This window comes from Oryzias latipes, chromosome 22, assembly GCF_002234675.1.
Source record: "Oryzias latipes chromosome 22, ASM223467v1".
Taxonomy (NCBI): domain Eukaryota; kingdom Metazoa; phylum Chordata; class Actinopteri; order Beloniformes; family Adrianichthyidae; genus Oryzias; species Oryzias latipes.
Genome location: NC_019880.2, coordinates 24,272,188 through 24,295,567, shown reverse-complemented (window position 1 = coordinate 24,295,567; position 23,380 = coordinate 24,272,188). Strand labels below are relative to the sequence as shown.

The 23,380-nt window shown below is 45.1% G+C and overlaps 1 protein-coding gene and 1 long non-coding RNA gene across 4 annotated transcripts in view; both read right to left on the bottom strand.

Moving 5' to 3' along the window:
• The window catches only part of npas3 (neuronal PAS domain protein 3), a 231,996-nt gene that overhangs the window by 27,169 nt on the left and 181,447 nt on the right, over positions 1-23,380 (bottom strand). For all 3 annotated transcript variants that reach the window (XM_023951301.1, XM_023951302.1, XM_023951303.1), the window contains one exon: positions 17,642-17,822. In XM_023951301.1, coding sequence (XP_023807069.1) covers positions 17,642-17,822 — 181 coding nt within the window. The remainder of the gene's footprint in view (positions 1-17,641; positions 17,823-23,380) is intronic.
• LOC110017571 lies at positions 8,678-9,118 on the bottom strand. The gene is made up of 3 exons (XR_002293002.1): positions 9,054-9,118; positions 8,817-8,945; positions 8,678-8,726 (listed from the first exon to the last, which is right to left on the bottom strand). It is a non-coding gene; the product is annotated as an uncharacterized LOC110017571 (long non-coding RNA).

The window sequence follows — 23,380 nt, the reverse complement described above, 5'->3', positions numbered from 1 at the left end:
ACATGGATCTATTTGTCTGCAAGGGTGGTCAATCTCTGATCGGGGAATTGCAGGTTTGATTCCTGCCTGGCCCGCCCATGTGTCGAAGTGTCCTTGGGCAAGACACTGAACCCCACCTTGCCTCTGGTGGAAGGTCGGCGCTAGTGTTTGGCAGCGGAGCCGCCACCAGTGTGTGAATGGGTCTGTGACTGTAAAGCGCTTTGGGCCTTCGAGGAAGATAGAAAAGCGCTATATGAGAATACGTCATTAACCATTTACAAGTGGACGCATCAGAATGGAGCAGAGCAGCTTGAAGCCCGTCCAGCGTGTTTTCTACGTCTCAAATACTTCACACAAATCTCTTTCAAACTGCATTTTTTCTTCTGCTACTGATCCACAACAACTCAAATAAATAATTATCCAGAAATGCTATATTAAGCTTATTTTCCTTATATATGTCCATAAGAAAAAGGCCACAACACCAAAGTGAAACAATTGTGACTTTTGTTTTACTACCAAATGGGATGGAGTGTCCATTTGTCCCTACTAAGAGGCTTAAATTTGGAGAGACATGTGTCATCATGTTTAGTGGGGGTGTTTGAGTCATTTTTGCTGAAAGAGTTGTTAAGCTTTTTTAGTTCCTAATAAACTAGTTCCTAATAACTTTCCTCCATCACCTTTTTCTTCAAGTTCATCACTGCTAAAGCTGTATAGCTCAGCAAAGCAGATCCTGGACCTCCTTCATGTCCCCTTCTTTTATGTGTGTTTGTTCTTTTATATCTGAACATTGTCTGCATGCAGACACGGAGAGACAGGAGGAAGAAGAGGAACGGAGACGAGCACTGGAGTGGAATGAAGAGAATGAAAGGAACAAGATGAAGACAGAGGAGGATGGAAAGCATGCGGGGACTCAGAGGTGTTTTCTCATTCTGCTCGTTCAGCTCGCGTTACCGCAGCGTCTTCAGGGACGCTGCTTCTACAAGACAAAGATTAGCGGCACAAAGGCCGCAGGTGTCTGCCGGCTCCACCACAGCCCGACTGTGGGACTTAATTATCTGCAACGGCAAAACTTTCCCTTGTTTGAAGGACAAATGATTAATTAAAAAGAACATCTCACCTACGCCTCTGATCTTTGGACAATACCCGGAGCTGAGGATTTCTCTGCACGTGTGCACGGGGCCTCGGTGGGACGGGTTTCATTGTCAGACAGTCTAGTTCAGGGGCCCATTGTGACCGGATGATAACTAGCTAACGAGCTAGCAACACCAAGCAAACAAAGCCAGGTGAAAGCAAGGTGACAGCGACCTCCAACCACAGCGAAAAGGAGAGGACAACCAGGACAGATATTTCTTCTACTTTTAACATTTTTTTAAACAATTTTGGTTTCAGTTTACTAAAGTTTGTGTAAAATGCACCCGTCTATGGGTTGACCTTGTGGCTTTTTGGACTGCCCGGGCCCTTCATAGTGAGGAGCATCTCATACAGCCACCTTAACGGACGTCATGACAATGACGCGTACCATTGCACGCCGTGCATGTGGTAAGAGTACAGTGAAGTGTTTGCAAGACTATTGTGACCTGCACTTATGTCACACGGGTGATGCTGTCCTGTGGTGTCCTTACGCCGCGCTCAAGTTGTACACACAGACTGACGATGCTGCACGCACGGGGGGGTACAGGTGATGTGTACGTGCCTGTAGGATGTCCTGACGGTCTACACTCTGATTGATGTACACTCTGATTTCCTAATTTCCTGATTTCTGAGAGTCAGGCTGCACACAGAGTGCGCTCTTATCAAGTGCTAAGCTCTAATGGGCGAATTGAAAAAAATTCCAAATCCATGCTGAAGGTTTTCATTCTACAGGCTCACTGATTGGTCTATGACTTTGACATGCAGCAGGCCACCTGCATGCCCCGTACAGCTCTGACAGTAAAGGCAGGAAGGCGTTTTAATTACAATTTTAAAAAACGGTTCATGTTTTATTTTCACCAACAGGAGACGGAATAGGACAAACCAAAAAAACAGGATTTTAAATTGCTTCCAAGACAAGTTTTTAAAAGATACCAGAAATTCCATCTGGAACGTTTCATTTTGTTAAGCTGTCTTATTACAAACATATTTGTTTTGTGTTATTATTTTCAAAATAAAAGCATATCTTGTTGCTCAAAATGCTAATCGTTAGCTTGGTCAGCCTCTGAGGAGGACAATAACTTTTTATAACTTGACGCTGTAACATAACATTATTTAGAGATAATCTTCAGGACAGAAGAGTTGAAACCTCTGTGGCGGAGCAACAAACCTTTCCTTCATTTTCAAAGGGAGTGAAAAGGCTCCAACACTGAAAACATGTTCGTAGATGCGTCGTACAGCAGCCTCTTTATGTTCCAGATGATAATTCCCTCAAAGGTCTTCCCTAAAATCCTTGTCGTTCTCTGCTCACTCCCCCTTATCTTTTTGTTCCCGCTCCTTTAATCTCTTTCCTGCTTTACTCAAGCGATGAAAAGAAAGACTTCCTCTGATGGCCTTATCAGGATGAGAAGTTCAAATAAAGGAGCACTCTAATAGTCTCTTTTCTCTTCTTCTGCTCCCCAACCTTCACTCGTCAATCCCCCCCGGCTGGTCTTTTTCACACCCCCTACTTCTCCCAGAGATGGAGGATTGCTTTGGAAATGTAAAAGCTTTAAATGGTGAGAAAAATGTTCAGACATTTTCATGGATGTTTGGCCCCCGTCCCTGTCTGTTCTGGTCTGGAGAAAGTGACAAAAGAAACGAGTTTAATGGAACAGAGGAAGGCGTTTGCAGTCACACGTTCATGCTAATGCTGGAGTGCAGGGATGAGAACCAGGAAGGGACTTTTTACTGCCTCTGCTGTGGATTGTTGGAGTCAGAGACCTGAAACCAGCAGAGCCACGGATGGAAAGATGGACAGAGCGGATCTAAATGGGGAGGGAGGTGTGGAGTACCGTCTGAAGACTGTCTCTCACTCATTTTGAGGTTCAGGTTTTTCTTGTGCAGCATCGTCATCATGCACAATTGGTGGAGGGGTTCAGGGTCCACAGTTCCCATTTATGAACATCCAAACCACCTGAACTGATGCAAAGTGTTTGTCTAAAACCCACAGTTCATGGGGAAAGGTGGGGCACAACCAATGGAACATCAGTGCTCTCCAACCGTTTTCAGGCCATGTCCGGTTTAATGTCGGACAATATTTCCACGGACCGGCCTGCACGAGGCTGAAGTCCGGTTCCATTTTTAGCTTCCGGTTTCTCTTAACTTCCAAGGGCGAAGTTTATCTTCATCCTCTGTATTTTATCTGCAGCAGCTTTAAACTTTATTTGTACTCCAGATTATGTTTAGGAACCATTAAAATGTGATATTGTCAAGAGCCAGTGTCGTAGGCCCCAGTGTGAAACAGACCAGGTTAGGTGGCAGAAACCTAGACATTTAACAGATGCACTTAAACATGGCAGAAACCATCTAGACACAATAAGGGGAGAAAGCAGAAGAGCTGATAATGAAGAACTGAAAACCCTAAATACACAGAGGATCACCAACACAAATAAAAACAACAACACACTTATCCTCAGCTCTCAATCCTCACCGTTCTCCTCCCAAAAGGGCATCTGGAATCAACCCTGAGAAGTGGAACTGGAGAAGAAAGAAAATTGTTTGGCATCAACTGTCTCATGACTCTGGGATCACTGAATTACAGCATTTCTGACATGGTGCCTCTGTCGGCCTCCTCCCCCTCTCCTCTCCGCTTGGCTGCTGATTCTCAACACCTGCGACCACTTACCTCATCACCTCATCCGCCTTCATAAGGAGCCACAGGATCATCAGTCTTCGCCAGTCCGTTGCCCCTGATGGTGCATAGTTGGTCCTCAAGTCAAGCTACTGTTCGTTTTCGCTACGTCAAGCCTATGACTAAACCTGTCTCTCTCTCTACTCACCCTCAGGAATCCAGTACCACGAGTGGTCGCTCAAATCAGTTCCCAGCCGTTCTCATCAGTCTGTCCTCTCCTGCGGTCCCACCACGAGCCTCTGCCTCATCAAGTGTCTCCACCTTCGTCAACATCGGCCTACGGAGAAGTCCACCAGTGACGCCACTAACTTCTGTCTTTCAGTTCGGAACCGACATCTGGACCTGCTCACGTTCTGCTCTCTGCTCCTCGTATTAAAACTCTTACCCGCCAACGTTCGCCTCCCGCTGTGTTTCTTCTGGGTTCCAGCATCTGGGTTCGAAAAGTGTTCTGTAGCCATGACAGAACGGACTGGCCATAATCCCAACCCATCTGACCCAGAAGGACTCAGATTAGCCGTTTCCCAACAAGGCATTATGCTGGGACGTCAAGCGGACGCTCTGTCGCAAATGGCGGTTGCCCAGCAGGATCTCTTTCATCGCCTAGATGGTATGACCCAGACCTTACATGAACTAACCAGCCAGTTTTCCCAGGTTTCGCCTGCCACAGTCCATACTCCTGTCGTCCCAGTTCCTTCCGCTTCCGGAGTGCCGGCCGCAACCGAAAACATCCGACTCCAACCGGAACCTTTCTTCGGGGAGGTGGAAGCCTGCGGAGGATTTTTGCTGCAGTGCCAGTTAATATGTCAACAAGCTCCCCGATTCTACCAGTCCGACCACAGTAAGATCACTCTTGTCATTAATTCTCTACGAAGTAAAGCTCTCCAGTGGGCCCAAGCTTTTCTCTCTGCCAATCCCATCTCTCACCTGTCTTACGAGCGATTCCTCGGCGAATTCCGCCTGATATTCGACCAACCTCGTAAACAGGAAGAGGCTACCCGGCGGCTGCTCGCACTCAAACAGCGGAACCGTGCTGTTAGCGATCACGTCATCGATTTCCGCATTCTAGCGGTTGAAGCTGGCTGGCCCGATCTGGCCCTCAAAGGCGTTTTTTACCAGTCCTTGAATGAACAAATTAAAGACCACCTTTGTTCTCAACCGGAAGCACGATCCTTTGAGGAGTTAGTGTCCGCCGCTCTCCGGTCGGACGTTAGGATACGTGAGCGCCAAAAAGAACGAGGTCATCCGGCTCCACGTTCCCCGACTAAGTCCATCCACGCTCCACCGATCGATCCAGGCCTGTATGCTGCTGAGCGTCCTGTCCCCTCCAAGACTATGGAGGAACCCATGCAGATCGGCCACTCAAGGCTGTCAGAAGAGGAACGGCGCAAAAGACGCGAAGCTGGAGCCTGTTTTTACTGCGGGGCTAAAGGCCATCTAGTCTCAGGATGTCCAGTTCGTTTAAACTTCCCAGCCCCTCGCTAGACGACAGGCCGCGAGGGGAGTTATCTGCCACAGATTCTGGTAAAGAATTCATGTATTTACCTGTCAAGTTATGCCTCGATCGCCAAGTTCATGAACTCAGGGCCCTCGTAGATTCTGGGGCGGAACAGAGCTTAATTGACTTTCGTGTAGTTAACCACTTGTCTATCCCCACAGAGCCCCTAGAAAACCCCATTGAAGCCTCGGGCCTCGGGGGACAACACCTGTCCCGTATTACCCATCGCACCAAGCCCATTCTCCTCGTCACGTCAGGTAACCATAGGGAATCAGTTCAGTTTTACATCACCCAGTCCGCCCATACCCCCATAGTGTTAGGGTTCACCTGGCTCAGATTACATAATCCCCAATTTAACTGGGCTCAGGGATCTGTCACTCAGTGGAGTCCTTATTGCCTTGCAAACTGTTTACTGTCCGCTGTTCCCCGTGTTCCCCCCACAGATACCGAGAGTCCCGCCTCAGTAGATCTGGTTTCCATTCCATCTTGTTATCACGACTTAAAAGCAGTTTTCAGCAAATCTAAGGCTAGCGCTCTTCCCCCGCATAGACCTTACGATTGCGCCATTACTCTCCTTCCTGGCGCTCCTTTACCTAAGGGGCGGCTGTTCAACCTGTCCGGTCCCGAAAGAAGCGCCATGGAACAGTACATCCAGGAAGCGCTCTCGTTAGGTCACATACGACCCTCTTCCTCCCCTGTGGGGGCTGGTTTTTTCTTCGTGGCTAAGAAAGATAAGACACTCAGGCCCTGCATCGACTACCGCGAACTAAATCAGATCACCGTCAAAGATAAATATTCCTTGCCTTTAATCACGTCTGTTTTTGACTCTCTTCAACAAGCCCGTATCTTCACGAAATTAGACCTCCGCAATGCGTACCATCTGGTTCGTATCAAGGAAGGCGACGAATGGAAGACTGCATTTAAAACCCCCTTAGGGCACTATGAATATTTGGTCATGCCCTTTGGCCTCACCAACGCCCCTGCAGTCTTCCAGCGGTTGGTCAACGACGTTCTCCGTGACTTCCTTAATCGCTTCATTTTCGTCTACCTTGATGACATTCTCATCTATTCCCATGATCAGGCCCAGCATGAACATCACGTACGTCTCGTGCTTGAGAGGCTTTTGGAAAACCAACTCTATGTAAAATTCGAGAAATGCGAATTTCATGTTCCAACCGTTCAGTTTCTCGGCTACGTCATCGAGGCAGGTTGCATCCGACCTGACCCCTCTAAGATAGAGGCCGTCGCCAACTGGGCACCTCCAGACACACGGAAAAAACTTCAGCAGTTCTTAGGCTTCGCCAACTTTTATAGGCGATTTATCAGGAATTACAGCAGCATCGCTTCTCCTCTCACACGCCTTACTTCCACTACTCATCCCTTTGCCTGGTCTTCTGAAGCCCAACAAGCCTTCGACAAACTGAAGGACCTTTTCGTATCCGCACCCATCCTCATCCAACCTGACCCATCTCGTCAATTCATTGTCGAGGTGGACGCTTCTGATACCGGTGTGGGTGCCGTCCTCTCCCAAAAAGAGGCCTCAACTGACAAATTAAAACCTTGTGCTTATTTTTCACGAAAACTATCACCAGCAGAAAGAAACTATGATGTCGGGAACTACTTGCCATCAAGCTGGCATTGGAGGAATGGCGTCACTGGTTGGAGGGAGCAGAACAGCCATTCATCGTGTGGACAGACCACAAGAACCTGGCCTATCTCCGCTCAGCCAAACGACTCAACTCCAGGCAAGCTCGTTGGTGTCTTTTTTTTGACCGCTTCAATTTTGTGATCACCTACAGACCCGGATCCCGAAATATCAAGCCTGACGCCCTGTCCCGAAAATACAGTCCATCAGAACGCGCCCCGGCCACCATCCTTCCTTCCACCTGCGTCATCGGAACCCTCACGTGGGACATCGAGAACAAGGTACTCCAAGCCCTGAGAGACAATGATGACCTCCCTCCTGTCCCCAGGGGTACCTTGTTCGTCCCTGCTGATCTCCGGTCCGAGGTCATCACCTGGGGGCATACTTCCCGCTTGGCTTGCCATGGGGGGGTTCACCGGACTCTGAACCTCATCCGCAAAAGGTTCCATTGGCCTGCCATGGAAAAGGACGTGCGGGAGTATGTCGCTGCCTGCTCCACGTGCGCCCGATCAAAATCCTCATCCTCAGCTCCGGCAGGTCTGCTTCATCCTCTCCCCACTCCCAATCGACCCTGGTCCCATCTTGCCATTGATTTCGTCACCGGTCTCCCCCCGTCACACGGTAACACTACTGTCCTCACTGTTATTGATCGTTTTTCGAAAATGGCTCACTTCATTCCCCTTCCTCAACTCCCCACGGCCACTGAAACTGCTGACCTGATGGTCAAACACGTTTTTCGCCACCATGGCATCCCTATGGACATTGTCTCCGACCGTGGCCCTCAATTCACGTCACAAGTGTGGAAGGCTTTCTGCTCGGCCTTGGGGGCCACGGTCAGTCTCTCGTCTGGTTATCATCCCCAGTCAAATGGCCAAGCGGAGAGAGCGAACCAGGAGCTGGAGGCAGCTCTCCGCTGTCTGGCGGCACAGAATGAAAAGGACTGGTCCACCTTCCTGGTATGGATAGAGTACGCCCATAACACTCATCCTTCATCTGCCACCGGGATCTCTCCTTTTGAGGCCGCCCTAGGGTACTCACCACCTCTGTTTCCATCCCAGGAGTTGGATCTGGCAGTGCCTTCCGTCCAACATCACCTCCAGCGTTGTCAACGCGTCTGGACTCAGACGAAGGCCGCTCTCCTCCGCACCAAGGAGAGCAACTGCCGGATCGCCAACCGTCGCAGGGTGGTGGGACCCGACTATCAACCAGGTCAGAGGGTTTGGCTCTCTACTCGCAATATCCCCATTCAGGCATCTTCCAAGAAACTGGCTCCCCGATTCATCGGTCCTTACGTCATAGACAAGCTCATCAACCCTACCTGTGTCCGTCTTCGTTTGCCCAAAGCCCTGAAGGTCCACCCGTCGTTTCACATCTCCCAGATCAAGCCAGTCCAGGACAGTCCTCTGTGCCCGCCGTCCACTTCCCCACCGCCCGCCCGGGTCATCGACGGCGCTCCGGCCTATGACGTCAGCCGGATTTTGGACGTCCGTCGGAGGGGTCGTGGATTCCAGTTCCTGGTCGACTGGGTGGGCTACGGTCCGGAGGAGCGCTCATGGATTCCCCGCTCGTTTATTTTGGACCCCTCTCTCATTGAGGATTTCTACCGTGCCCACCCTGATCGCCGCCCTTGACCGCCTGGAGGCGGTTGTTGAGGGGGGGGTACTGACATGGTGCCTCTGTCGGCCTCCTCCCCCTCTCCTCTCCGCTTGGCTGCTGATTCTCAACACCTGCGACCACTTACCTCATCACCTCATCCGCCTTCATAAGGAGCCACAGGATCATCAGTCTTCGCCAGTCCGTTGCCCCTGATGGTGCATAGTTGGTCCTCAAGTCAAGCTACTGTTCGTTTTCGCTACGTCAAGCCTATGACTAAACCTGTCTCTCTCTCTACTCACCCTCAGGAATCCAGTACCACGAGTGGTCGCTCGAATCAGTTCCCAGCCGTTCTCATCAGTCTGTCCTCTCCTGCGGTCCCACCACGAGCCTCTGCCTCATCAAGTGTCTCCACCTTCGTCAACATCGGCCTACGGAGAAGTCCACCAGTGACGCCACTAACTTCTGTCTTTCAGTTCGGAACCGACATCTGGACCTGCTCACGTTCTGCTCTCTGCTCCTCGTATTAAAACTCTTACCCGCCAACGTTCGCCTCCCGCTGTGTTTCTTCTGGGTTCCAGCATCTGGGTTCGAAAAGTGTTCTGTAGCCATGACAATTTCCTTCAGACATGCTCTCTTCTCCACAACAGCCAAAGTCTGCCTTATTACAGACGCTGGGTAGATCCATTGGCTGATCTCATGCTCCATCATTCCCTCATGAGGGAATGCTTAAATGCACAAATACTCCCACTTGTGGTGTGTGTTTATGGGGTGGGGGTGGTCCTGAGCTCTCACTGGTTTGGAGCTGAGGTCAAAATGTCTGAGATGAGAAGTAGAAGTTGCCTTTTGCTACACATGGTTTGGTCAAATGACAGAAAAAATGTCTTTGAAAGCTTAGTCCTTCTTCCAGAAACTGTTCTAACAGGTGACTAACTTGGAACTGCTCAAACACACACACCCCTCTGCATAGATGACTTGAAAGACTTTCTGTGTTATCGCCGTGGTGACAGACAGACAGAGAGCAGGCCTTTCTTCGTCCTCCACCGTCCTTATCAGAACAGCAGCCATTGTCTACTGTAAACAGCCCTGTCCTTGATAGGGACGCCTAATTGGAAAGCTCTGATATTAATGAGCCACGAGTGGCTTTTGTGTACTCTGAAGATTGCATTGAGGGCAGTAACAGGGGGTGGGGGGGATAGTTTAATAAAAGTTTGATCATTTTGTTTCAGTTTTAATCTCTTTCAGAAAAGTTTTGCCTTCAGTACTTGCATTGCTTTCCATTCATGGAAACAGATTCCGTTCTCGCTGACTGCCATTCTTTTACATTTTCATTCGACAGGTCAAAGAGCTGCTCCCCCACCTTCAGTCGTGTTCCCACGTTAGTCCAGCGTGCGAGTGTGAACACGCTCATGCAAACAGGTCTCAGTCTGCTTCCAAAATGGACTCGGGTATGGTTTGGTTTGCTTACAGTGTAAACACAAACTAGGGATGAGGAAAAAATCGATTATTAGATGCATCGATTATCATAAACAATTCTGAATTGTTTAATGAAGTTTAAATAATCCAATCTAATCAAAAAAAATTTTTATGATTTAAAGTTAAAGTATACTTTAAGTTTAAATCATAATAATTGTAATGAGGAACTAAACGTGGAGCATTTTGAAGACACTCAAACATGCCTGATCTTGTACTGTTTGGAAGCATTTTGGCATTTATGGGGGGGGGGGGGGGTGTCAACGGTCAATTGGCTTTGGATAAAAAAAGTCCTGCGGTGTCGCACCAAAGTTAAATATGCAGGAAACCCAACAAATCTGATCAGGTCCAACTACAAACACCATGAGCCTTTTTAGAACTAACAAGCTGCCATAGTTTGTTGACTTTAAAGGAATAATGAGCCGTGAGCCGTGGACAAACATGAAGCAAGAAGAAGACACCGTTCCTCCTCGATGTTTGGACAGACGCACACGTAACACAGCTGCTGGAGGAAACACAACCATGCGGAGGAGTTTCCATCTTTATTTATTTATTTAATTTTTTGGGAGTTTCCATGTTTAGACAAAAGAGGAAGGTTAAAAATCACAAAAAAAAAAAAACGTTACCAAACCCTCAGGAAATTATGAGCCAAAACTTAATGTTCTGATGAGGAAAAAGACAAACGTCCGTTATTAGAAGACACTTGGAATGAGAAGAGATCAACAGTCCTGCGCACGAAACTTCATCGCATCACGCTGTGACCGTAAAAAACAACAACAGAACTTTCCAAGGCCTTCAAATCTTGGCTGGATTCTTTCTGTGTTGAGTTTCAAGTTGTCCCCAAGCATGCACCAGTTTTCTCAGACTTCCTGTCACAGTCTAGAAACAGGTTTACTATGTTAGATGGTGGCAATAAACAGTCCTTAAGCCTTAGTCACATATACCCTTACAGGTGGATACGGGTCCTCTGAAAAATGGTCAAACGTGGACTGGGGACGCAGGTGGCCTACACCAAATGGCAAGGTTATAGACCGCTCAGTGAGCCCATACAGAGGAAATGTTCATGCATCATTTTCTGCCGGCATGCTGGAGATTATTCAATCCCCCAAACCTTGAGGATTGTGAAGGAAGCCCCTTAGTGCTAAATCCACAGCCTGACTGTTAGAAATAAGGTATTTGGTCGGTTGGTTTGTGTGAGCATCCAACGGGCATTTACGTTTCATGTTCACCCTGAGCGTGCTGGACTGGCGTGTGGTCAGTAAGGACCCAGAATGGGCACCGTACCCATGACTAGAGTATGGCGTAAAGACACCAGGCGACAGCATCACATCTTAACAACGTGAGAAACTTTTCACAATGCACTTAAGACACACACAACTATGGTATCTCCCATGGGGACTGCAACACAAACCGATTTAGAATATGCCAGAACGGATGTGTTGAAACCTTAAGACAACTGCTCTTGAAATTCAAAACAATTTATAAAAAACTGAAACTGTACGATAGACTTGGATTTGTTTTATTTTTGGAATTGGTTTACATCAAGCAATCAAAACAAACAAACAAACAAACAAAAACCAAGTTAGCCAAGTCCTTTTTAGATGTCTTGCATTTTATTAGTCGCTGGACCTTTCTTCGGGCCATGGTCGGCTCGCTTTTTGCAATAATTTCATGATAAAGGAATTTTTGGGCTGGTGTTAAGTTCTGAGCTCTACAGGTACCACCCGGAACCGGAGGTCCAGAATATTATCTTGAACGTGTCAACATGTGAGACCTCCATGATGTTTTAAAGACAGCAGAGCAGGAGAAATTGTGGAAAATATGTTTGAACATGCACTTCCTTAAAGGAGAACTGCCACACATATCTACAAAATTTGAAAAACCTTTCCATTTAATGGATTTAAGGGGGTGATTCTCTTCATTTTTTTTCCCCTCTGCAGACTTAGCAGTCAGATTTTCTGAACGGTTTTCATCTTCACTTAGCTTTTATGTGACACTTTGAGGTTTTAAGGAGAGAAAAAGAAATCTGCCGCTGGAATGTGAGCCATCTCTCTTATTGTTCCCATCATAAAGCATGTGGGACAGGCGCACCAATGAAGACGCACTTCCATTAGCCATTTTAACTGGACTCACTGTTATCCGGCTCGGTCTCCTTCCTTTTTTCCATTCCACTCAGCACCACTTCGACACAGACGGGCTCATTTATCAAAGCCGGCAGAACAAACGCCCACCGCTGCCCCTGACAATGCAGTGGATCCCAGGCTGGAATCTGGACAGAACCCACCCATGCACGAGGAGAACATGCTAAATCCACACAGAAAGCTGGGATTTGAACCACAGCTTGTGAGGCTGCAGTGTACAAACCCAGAAAAAGAGAAGTGAATGGCATTCTCTAGTCTAGTGCAAAATATAAGATACATTTATCCCAAAATGTTTTGGTCCATACGTGGGGCAGACGAATGCCACCTCTGCTGGAATTCAGCCAGATGTGGCCCACCTCCATCTGCTACCTGGGATGTGAGATAAGAGCCGTCGCGGTTGCAACAGACACAGTGGCGGTTCTACACTAACTTACTCCCTGGGTGAGTAACCCCACCAGCGCCCCGCCCCCCCGCCCCGCACATCTCCGGATGCACTTAAAAATTTTGGTAGGTGGCAATATTGCAAACGTGAAAACATACAAAATACGGATAATGCGGTGACAAATAAGGATCACAAACAGTGGGCGGAGTGCAACGAGTTTAACCCCGCCCACATTGAGCCACGCCTTGGTCTGCAGATTGCAGCCAGGGGTAGTTGTGTGAGGCAGAAGTCAACTACATCACAGCAGCCTTCATGTATGATATCTGTTGGAGTAATGTATTTAAGTTATCTCATATTTGCTTTCATGCATTACTTAGCTACAGTATATAGGTGATATAATCATGTTTGCAGAAGTGTGTGTGTCCAACTCTGTTTCACAGGGAGGTGGAGGTGAAACCCTTGGGGGGAAACCCCCTTTCTTTGCGTCTTCCCAGCATCTGCCTGGGAACTTGTGTGTTAGCTGTGTCTAGAATGCATCAAAGGATGCTCTGTGTTAGTTATCTGTGAGAAAAGAATTTGCAGGTCTGAAGATGATGTGGGAAGACTGTGAAAAGACAGATATGTCGCAATTAATGTTTTCTGATGTTTTCTTTAATATGTGTCCTTCATCAGGAGCAACATATGACAAGAAGTTGTTAAAAACACGTTTTTTATTGGAGTGGGTCTTCTAGCCGCTTTGATGAAAAAAGTCTGTCAGGTCTGTTTTTATGTCGATTTATCCAAAAAAAAAGAAATCTGTACTTTTAGGTAAAAGTGTGACATCACAGACCACTTACCAGTCTTTACAGTGTATGACTATGTTATTCCTAAAATAGAATCTCAAAAATATAACTGTTAAGAACAGATAATCCAATTATGTCATCCAAAATGAATCCAAGCGTACAAACCTGGAACAATATTAAATTAAAGTCCCACTTTCTGTCACACACCTTGGTTTGCGATATTTGTTCTCCGCATTTGACCCATCCTCTGGGGCAGCGGTGAGCTGCAGACGAGGCAGCAGCGTTAAGGGCCTTGCCCAAGTGCCCTCACTGGGTGATGTTAAGGGCTCGCCATTGATATGGTAATTGCCCCAATTGTCATTGTTCATTCCCCTACGGAAATCAAACCCTGGATACCTGCAGCCTTCCACCTTACCAACCAAGCTACCCAGCCACATATGATGAGAAAAATGTGAGTCAAGCCTATGGCAAGTTTTTAGTTTTTCTTTTTTTAAAGATAAATAAATACTAAAATGTCCTTCGTTAAACAAGGGACATGGTTCAATCCAAAAATGTGTGCAGATGACCCGATTAGCAGGTCAGATTAGTTATTCATAATCATCTGACTGTTTTTTTTATTGAGAGACAGATATCGGAGGAAGCTTGTGTTGTTAAGAAGGCGTAATCACACGCTATGTCCGAATTCCCTCCCCACTCCCTAACTACTAAAAAAAAAGATATAGTGCGACTATCTGGTGCCCTGGAATTTCAAACCAAGTCGGACACCAGGATCACAAATATGACATCGCCATTTTCCTGAAGTAAAAACCTAATAATATAAACATTTCACAAAGACTCCACTGTGTTTTGAAGATGAAAACTTACATGGTTCACTTCAATTCAATTTTTTTCAGGTGAAATATTGTTCAAAGGCAATGCAGTCAGTCATCATCGATGCACATTGTTTGTTTGCAGAAAATTCTAGATCATTTCTAGGGACAGATTCAGACAAACCTACAAAATAGTGAACATCCTATGTCGAACACTAAGTAGCGAAGAAATTCAGACACAACCAGAGTCTTCCTCTGACACCAATGATCTGACTGCAGCCGTTCAGGTTAAATGTTATCCTCAGGAAAAGAGGACACTCATCTCATCCTGAAGGAATGCTGAGGTCCAGGCGAGCGTGTGTTCATCTACACCCTCAGACCTGCAGGTCGTCACATTTCAGATCCTAGAACAACATCCAAAATACATTCTACTTCAGAACCCTTAAAAATACTTTGTTTTATTCCAATTACCACTGGAAATTAAACAGAGGTGACTGTAAACTTGGATGATTGTGATAAATGTGAGTGATTATGATGAATTATTCCCCTCCATTGTGCTAATAGAGTAATTAGCAACAATACTTCAGACTTGCGATGTTGAAATAAGGTGACGCTGCGGACAATTAGACTGCAAGAAGCTAATAACAAGGAGCGTATGGCGCTCTCCTTCAGGCCTGAATTACTGTTGATCCTGGAAAAATTAAGGTGTTTTTACAAAGCTAATTCTGATCTATGATGGGGGAACCTGTAATGAGCTGCTCTATTAGGGACAGCTTGACTGTTGACATGAGTTTAGGCTGAAGCTGCACGTTGATGTTTTCGTAGTCTTGATCTTTATGAGTCTAAAGTTAAACTTTAAAGTCCTTTAAAGGCATCTTTTGATCTGATGTCAAAGTGATCCTAGTGGTCTTTTAACTATGATGATGCAGTTTTTAGACTAAATCCAAAAACCTGTGTCGTCTTCTAGGACATAGTTTCTGCAGAGCGGCAGGAGTTCATCAGAAATTCCCCTCTGAGTTGTGGGCGAGACTGTTGACACGGAGAAACCTCGCCCCCACTGACCCCCGGTAGCCTACAGCCCCCCCTCACATTTATATCAAAGTTTTACCTCAGCAGTCTCTAGTATGTCACCATAACTGCACTGTCCCATTAAACCTCATACATGTAGGATCGACGGGGTCATGTGACCAATAAGACTCTGTAATGGCACAAAAAAAACAAAAGTGCAGCATGAACAGGGACGGCTTTGTCTCGAGTTTGCTCCTCTAAACTCAGCAACGTTTGGAAAAGCACATTTTGGCAGAACACAAAGTCAAGTGTGAAGCTTTGTTGGGTCCACCCACCTGCCTGTCAATCAGAAAACACACCCCTAAATAAGCAAAAACATGAGCTCCTAAAAATCAGACACAAACAATGACACAAACATCCAAATGCTGCTTGCAATTAGACCATTAACGTGTTAATTCTGGGTTACAAAAATGTTGATTTTTTTTTAATGGGAGTAAACAGGAAATGGCTCTCTTCTGCCTCCAGTGCTTTTTAGTGTCACTGCAGGATTTGGAACTTCCTGTTTTGTGTCAAATCCAAAGAAGACCTGGTTTCAAACGACGTTGGGCCCAGACATCAATAGTCTGAATTGGCACTCTGCCTGCTTCCACCGTTAGTTCACTTCCCTTTTTTCACCCCCCCCCCCCCCCTTATTTTGGTCAGAAAATAGTCCAAAAAAATCCTTTTTTGGTCCAAAAACACATATCTGACTGGCGACCCTAACAGTTACATTAGACACTGGAGGTGTCTCTGTCAAAGCCTGCTTTGCTCCGGCTGTAACTCATCACGCGAGCAAACATGAATCAACCGATCGGCAGAGAAAGGTGGCTTTCAAGCAACTTTTCGCCGATATGCATATGAAGTACTGCATACCGGCACAAAGCTGCTTTCTTCATGACAGAATACGCTGATTCAAGTCGATCACATTAAGGGTTGAAAAGTTACGGTTGGAGTGTAAACCCTGGAGCTAAAGCTCTGGTGTTACACTTTCACAAATCTGAACACTTTTGTTGATATTCTTTTCTAAATGAATGAAAGGATGACTGTTTTTGCACCATTTTAAGCTTATGTTGCACATATAAAGGTCTTCATAAAAGGTGCTACAATTCTGAAACCTTGAAGAATTTCCGTGTGGGGCTAATGATCTCTGGGCGCCGTCTTTTCTGCAACCAGGTCTCCCTCTCAGACTCAGGAAGTGAATGTATGGACTGGCTCAAAACCAAGAGTAACCACCTAGAAACCGTTGGTCAGATCAGATGATTGACACTTCTATCGACCCGTCAATCAGATTGAAAGAAAAAAAAAAACATGAACTTACTGTTTCTCCAAAATCAAACGGCTAAGCTCCAGTGCAAATGATTTTGTCTACGAAGATAAAAACATCTAAGAGAAAAGTTCCTTTTAACATAAAATGGATCTATAATAACTCCTATATAAATTAAACATCAGATATTCAGCAGCCATCCTGAGTTTTCCTGAAAGAACCCCCTTTTGGGGGTCACATTGTCAGAATCTCTTGATTTATCTGCAGACACACTAACATCATGAAATTCTGTCTGCTAAAACATGTCTGTCCATCTCTGGATGTCACTCCTAAACCAAACTGACATGAAAGAAAGAAAACATTTAGGTTCTCTGTTTAATATTTTCTATTTTTTCTTTGATGGTTTGTCCAAAACTGATAAATGGGGGCATCCATCCTCTCAAAAGAATCTGACGACATCCTCATATTCTCTCCCTACCCACCTCCGGTTTCAGGGGTGCTGTCTGAGATGGGCATAAAACCAAAGAAAAAAAGAACAAAAGAACTCCAACAAACTCCAATTAATTTAAAGTCCTCCCTTAACAGACACGCTCACACAATCACCAGCACCAATCAGCCCCGAATAAATCTGCGGAAGATCTAATTACTGTGCCGTCTCCCAAGACCCCGGCTGCTGCAAAGCCAATCTACAACTCCTTGTTTGAACAGGCTGATGAACTAAGGGACTTGATGGATATCAAGTCATTTTGTTTAATTTATAAATGGATTTTCCCCTAATACTTAAATTATCATCGGCCTGAGAGACAGACTGCACCATGAAAAGCTTTTGGAAGGTAAAAAGTCTTGAGCGAGCCGCGCCGCAGAGGATGGAGGGAGTGATGGATGAAAGGGTGGATGAGAGAAGACAAACAGGCCTAGAGAGGACTTCCAGTTCTCAACAGTTTAGCATGGAGGGAAGCAGGTTCATTCAAAAGATGAAAATCAAAACAGCTGCAGGGAACGCTGATTAGTGCAAAACACCAACAACAGGACTGTATCTAGATTAGACGAGGAAGGTACCTGAAAACCCAGGGAAGGGCAAGGAGACACTCAAATGCTTGGATTGGTTGTAATTTTGGTTTGCATGCTCCTCAGCATCCACACTCTAAGGGTTAATGCTACGTTTGAAGATTTGAAGGACGGTTTGGTCTGTATTTCCGCCTTTCTAGAATTCCAGCCACAAACTTTACCTGGTTCCGGTGTTTCCGAGTGCGATGAAGAAGAAGCAGAGGACGCTCCGTCTTCGTTGATGGCCGCTTGGGACAGACTCATTCCTCGTCCCGGAGGAAGCTTCATCCCAAGCTGTTCTGCCATTTCCACGTGGTCTCCTGGGTGGATGTAGTCGAAAACGCTGCTGCCAGTCAGCTCCACCTGCAGACACATCGTGAAGGTTGTTGTTCACAAGGTCAAAGATTGAGCAACTGTCAGTGTTCAGTTCGAGCAGATCTGCATTTGCCTTCAGGCTCCAATTGCTGAAAAAAACCCCCAACAAACTACCATCTTTCTCTGCAAAGAGGGTCAGATTTGGTGAGGTGAAAATGTAAGCGCGAAACCAATCAGCCTGCATTCTTTGAACCCTTATAAGGACACTCAAAGCAAATTAACTACTGTATTTAAGGAAATTGGTTTTGCAATGGCAAACTTGTCTTTTTTTTTCTTTCCATAAAACAGAGATAAAATAAAATGTTACCAAAAGTATGTGGATTTCATATTTAAAGATCAGAAATTAAAAAAAAGTCTGTCTGGGAAAATAGGCTTTTATCAACATTATATCTGGGTTTACATTAAGTGTTTCACATTATTCTTTGTTCAATCATCACTGTTAAGTTCTAAATTTAAATCACGTCATCAGGAAAACAACACAAATATTTTTTGACAAACCACTGTGGTTTTGATCACAGAGACAAATGAATCCGCTGTTCTCGTTTGACCCTTTAGGGTCAAGGAGGCCCAGGTTGTTGCCACAAGTTTACAACAGTTCACAATGTAATTTAGCCAATCACAACTAAGACATCATACACACAGTTCTTCAAAAGTGCTGCATATTATTGATTTTATGACAGGAGCCTGTGAACCAGTGGACATTTCAATGTGAGCCACATTTGGCACATGGGCCAGGCTTTGGACATGCCTGCTGTTTGTCGTATTTGTGTTGACCACATTGTGGTTCAACGATCAAACGTGATCGTTATCTTTTAGTGATCAAGAATTTTTCTAAAACTGAACAAACTAATTCCAACACTATGACTGATATAATAAGTGATCACTAAATTACTCACTCATGTTACCTAAAAAAGGGGCGGGCTCAAACAGATACCCCGGCTTCAACAATCAACTATAGAGGGCAGTAGCTTGCTGAAGCTAAAAGAAAAAGTTTTTTTAGTTTTTCCAGTGGTGGCAGAGGAACTGATGTCACAAAAGAACAACCACCGCAGTATTAAAGTCCCACTTCAATCCTTTTTTTTAATCTATTTTCAAAGTGTTCCCAGTTGTCTTTTACATCATGATTATGCTGCTTTTAGCCAAAAATCAAGAAAGTCTGTGTCGTTTTTTTTAGGTCATACACTATATTGCCAAAAGTATAGGCTCACCCATCCAAATGATCACAATCAGGTGTCCTAATCACTTGGTCTGGCCACAGGTGTATAAAATCAATTACTCAGACATGCAGACTGTTTTCAGGGCTTCTATCAGCCAACTGTCAGCTCTGTCATAAAAAAAACAATCAAGTTTGGGAACAACAGCTCTGCCACCAAGTGGTAGACGTCGTAACCCGACGGATGCTGAAGCCAATACTTTTGGTAATATAGTGTCAGTTCTGCAGAGCTCCAGTAGTTCATTAGAGATTCACCTCTGAGTTGTCGGGAGAAACCCCGCCCCTTTCCCTGCTGCTGAGAGTTCTCTGTTTTCACTCTCTCCTGCTAGCTTACAGCCCCTCACTCCCCAAGCTAACATTAGCAGTACAATAAAAATGGTGGTCATGGATCTATTTGTCTGCAAGTGGATGCATCAGAATGGAGCTTATGCCCCGCCCAGCGTATTTTCTACATCACAGATACGATGTTTTTTAACTTGCAATTTTTTTTGTCTGCGTCTGATTCACAACAATTTGAATAAAGAAATACTCAGAAACTTAGCTTTAACTTTCTTTACATATGTCCTCCATCACACTACATGTTCAAAACACCATTAGTGTGAGTCTTTAAGAAACTAAATGATCAAATAAGCAAAGACAGAACAAAATGCTCTCAATGAAACACTGACAATGAAATAATCAAAAATATTGTGTGAAATAATTGTATTTCTCAAATTTCAAAGAAATATAAATATCAGATAAATATCTCTGTTCATAGTTGGACTGAACTGAATCAGCACAACATGGAACACTTTCATTGGACCCATTTGGCCCCCCATTACATTTTCTAGGGGCAATTGTAACTTGATGCCGTAATGTTTGCACCCTGGACTAATCAGCTGTCATGGCTCATGGATGCCAGTCAGAATTCCTCTCCCAGTGCGCTCCTTGACAGGATAAAAAATTCAATCCCCATGCCACTTTTCTCCCCTCCGTCCTAATCCCGTCCTTGGCCGTCACGGATCATCAGCTGTGTGTTGTTATCCTTGTGGAAACAGGCAGAGCGCCGTCTCGCCTTTGAACAAACAGACGTTTTTGCACCTTAAAGACTCTCATTAGTGGTTCTAAAAGTGGATTTGCTCTTGTTAATGAGAGATCAAAGAGGAGGAATATCAAAACTGAACACACAGATTATAAAAAAGAAACAAAGAGGTTTTACAGGCAGAAAACTGTTGCTGTAGAACAGACAGACACAAATATGATGTGTTATTTAAAGAGGGCGCTTTCATTTGCACACATCTAAAGACTGTAAACATTTCATTCCACCAGTTAATCTGGTTATGTGTGAGTTTGTGTGGGTGTGTACGTGCACATGTTTGTGTTTTTTTATGTCCACTGGGACAAAAGGGATTACATGGGTGTAATCCCCTTAATAAGAAATCCCTTTAAGGCAATTTAGTTTCCTCCTAAAGTCTGAGCTGGAGGAGAAAGTGATGATGGAGGAATGATGCTGATCACTGAGTCACACGTGCACACACGTGCACGCAGAGCGCGGCGCACTGCAGGAGCGGCTGCTCCTGTTTACACGTTACAGTGCTAATTGGATCTGCGGCGCTCTTCCTCGCAGAAACACAGTGACTTTTAATCAATTAAAAGACGGTAAAAGTGTTTAACATAACGTCTCTGCTGGAGCTAATTACACAGAAAGAAACAATGCAGACACAGTCAGACAATTTTAGAGCACAAACCTCCGTACTTGGGGTCGGGGGGATTCATTGAAATATGACAGCCCCCCCCCAGAGGATTCTGTTGTAACAGGGGAAATGTTCAGGGAGCTGCAGTCAGTCAACAGCTGGTATTTGGAAGCTAAATTCGATAAAACGTCTACATCCAACGACACATTCGATGGAATGACCTGATTTGTTTTTCAGTCAACCTATTTCATCAGAGGGACATCAGGTGGATCAGAACCACAATCACAAGTGCATGAGGGTGAGGGAAGTTTGAACAACACCCACTGATGAGCAGAACCAGATTCAGAGTAGAACCAGGTTCAGAGCAGAACCAGGTTCAGAGTAGAACCCAGTTCAGGGTAGAATCGGGTTCAGAGCAGGTTCTGATTATGCGTTGGAGGGTTCTGAAGGGTTTATTCATCTATGGTCAAAGCTAATCCCACATAAGATGTGTTTCCATCACATACATGTGTAAAACTTTATAGAAATTAATGTTGAAAAAACACACTTTTCCAATTACACTATTTATGCGATTAAACACAAACTCACACGATAATTCATTCAAATACATGATGATGGATGTGAACAATACTTTGATTTACAACAGATACAATCAAATTTCTGCCACGGCTCTACCGCTCATCATCATCTATCAAAGGAGACGGAGGTATCTCCATCAGGCTGTGGAGCGGCGAGCTCCTTTACACGTGGGAGGGGCTACGGATGGTTGGTGATTTTCCAGAGGAGCCTCCAGTGGATCCAACAATTCCACGTGACAGCCGCAACTTTTGATGAGCTGTGATGCCGCGCTGCACAGCGGCCGCCAGCTCCTACCAAGAAGGGCATTGCCATAACTATCTGACCCTTTCAATGCTTCATTCAATTTGACGCACCTGAAAAAACCCACCTCCTTCAAGAGCAAAAACCTTTCTTTGATAAATACAAGTTTTTCAAAATGTTTATTTCAGCAAAATTTATGATCACAAAAACAATTTGCGCAATTTCTGGCCAATGGAAATGCAGCTACAGAGCAGTCATCGTTGAACCAAGAACCTAACCGCCAAAGATCCTGCATCTCTCTATACCCAACAAATATTTTATTGATAGAATCTCTCCTTATTGATTTGTCCAGGGTGTATGTACGCTGCCTTCGCCCAACAGTGACCGGATAAGGCAGGGAACAACCCCATGACCCTGTGAGGGATGAAACGGGTTCAGAAAATGGATGGATCTCCTCCCTGAAATATGGTTGATCTCTTTCTCTGCACACAGAGGTCACATAAATGATGAGCTAAAGTCTGAAACCACATACCTCTGTTTCACTGGATGTGGTAAAAGCTGCAGCAGTCTCCTGATTTTCTTTACTATCGCTCACAATCTTTTCTTGATATTTGGAGGTATTTTGTGGCTGTATTTACTCACCAAAGGCTGCCCTTTGGATTGTTCACGGAAGGGTTTGGTATTGGCTGGAACCGTCATGCTGCTGCTGTAACTTTGCTGCTCTTCCCTCTCCGGTTATTTTCCACGTTCTTAAGCTGCACAGAAATCCACTGCAAGGCTCTGGAGACCCCAACATCTAATCTGTGTTCGTCCCGAATCTTACAACAATGTCAGCCTTTCAACGTTTGGAGGGAGGGCCACCGACCCTGATGAGCACTGTGTTGTGTGACCCCCCCCCCCCCCCCCCCCCATCCTATCTGACTCTGATAAGGGCACAATGGAGGAGGACTTTTATCATGTTTCTAGTGCTAATACTCTGCAGCTTATTCATTTATTGGAAACTTGATTTGTGAAGTGTGTTAATGACTTGTGCAGTGTGTGTGCGTTTATGGACTTGGGGCAAAGATCTTCAAATCCATGTGGCTGAGGGTGAAGAACATTAACAGACCAAAACAAAAGAAAGTTTAAACACCTCCTGAAGTCTCATTCTTTAAAACTTTTAAGGCCCTTAGTGTCCCTACATCAACAGAGATCACACAATCACACAACTGATGGACACTCACCCTTACATGGTCTGCATATGTGTGTGTCTGAGGCTGACTGCTTTGTCTGTTGGTAATCTCCATTCCTTTTCTAGACATGATTAAGTGAACCGTGCTACGACCAACAAACGGGCCGGTGTGTGATTCCTCACAGTTCGGTGACCCTTCCCCTCCAACGTGTTAAAATTGGGCAAACAGGTATGAAAGTGTGGGGTAAGGATTCTGTGCAACGCATTTATAAAGACAAAGTTGTGTACAAATTAACACTTTGTGCGCAACTTTTTAGAAAAAAACATGAATAAAACATTTAGTTTTAGGTTGAACATGTCTGTTGTGAACACGACTTTACTTTGTCTTGAATGCGACATTTCTTCTGGTAAAAAACTGTTAAGAATTCGTCACGGGGTCACAGGCAAATGCAAAGAGTCCAGAAACAGTTTAATTATTAGACTAAATAAATAAATAAACTAAATAAAACAGAACTTTTTGGAAGATTATTGATCCCACAATGGGGAAATTATCTTATTACTATAGCTCTATTTAAAATGGAACAAAATAGATGATATAACAGCGATCTCTGGCTGCATTTTGTGGATGCCAGGCGTCGACAGCTGATCGTGTAAATAATGCACCAGCGGA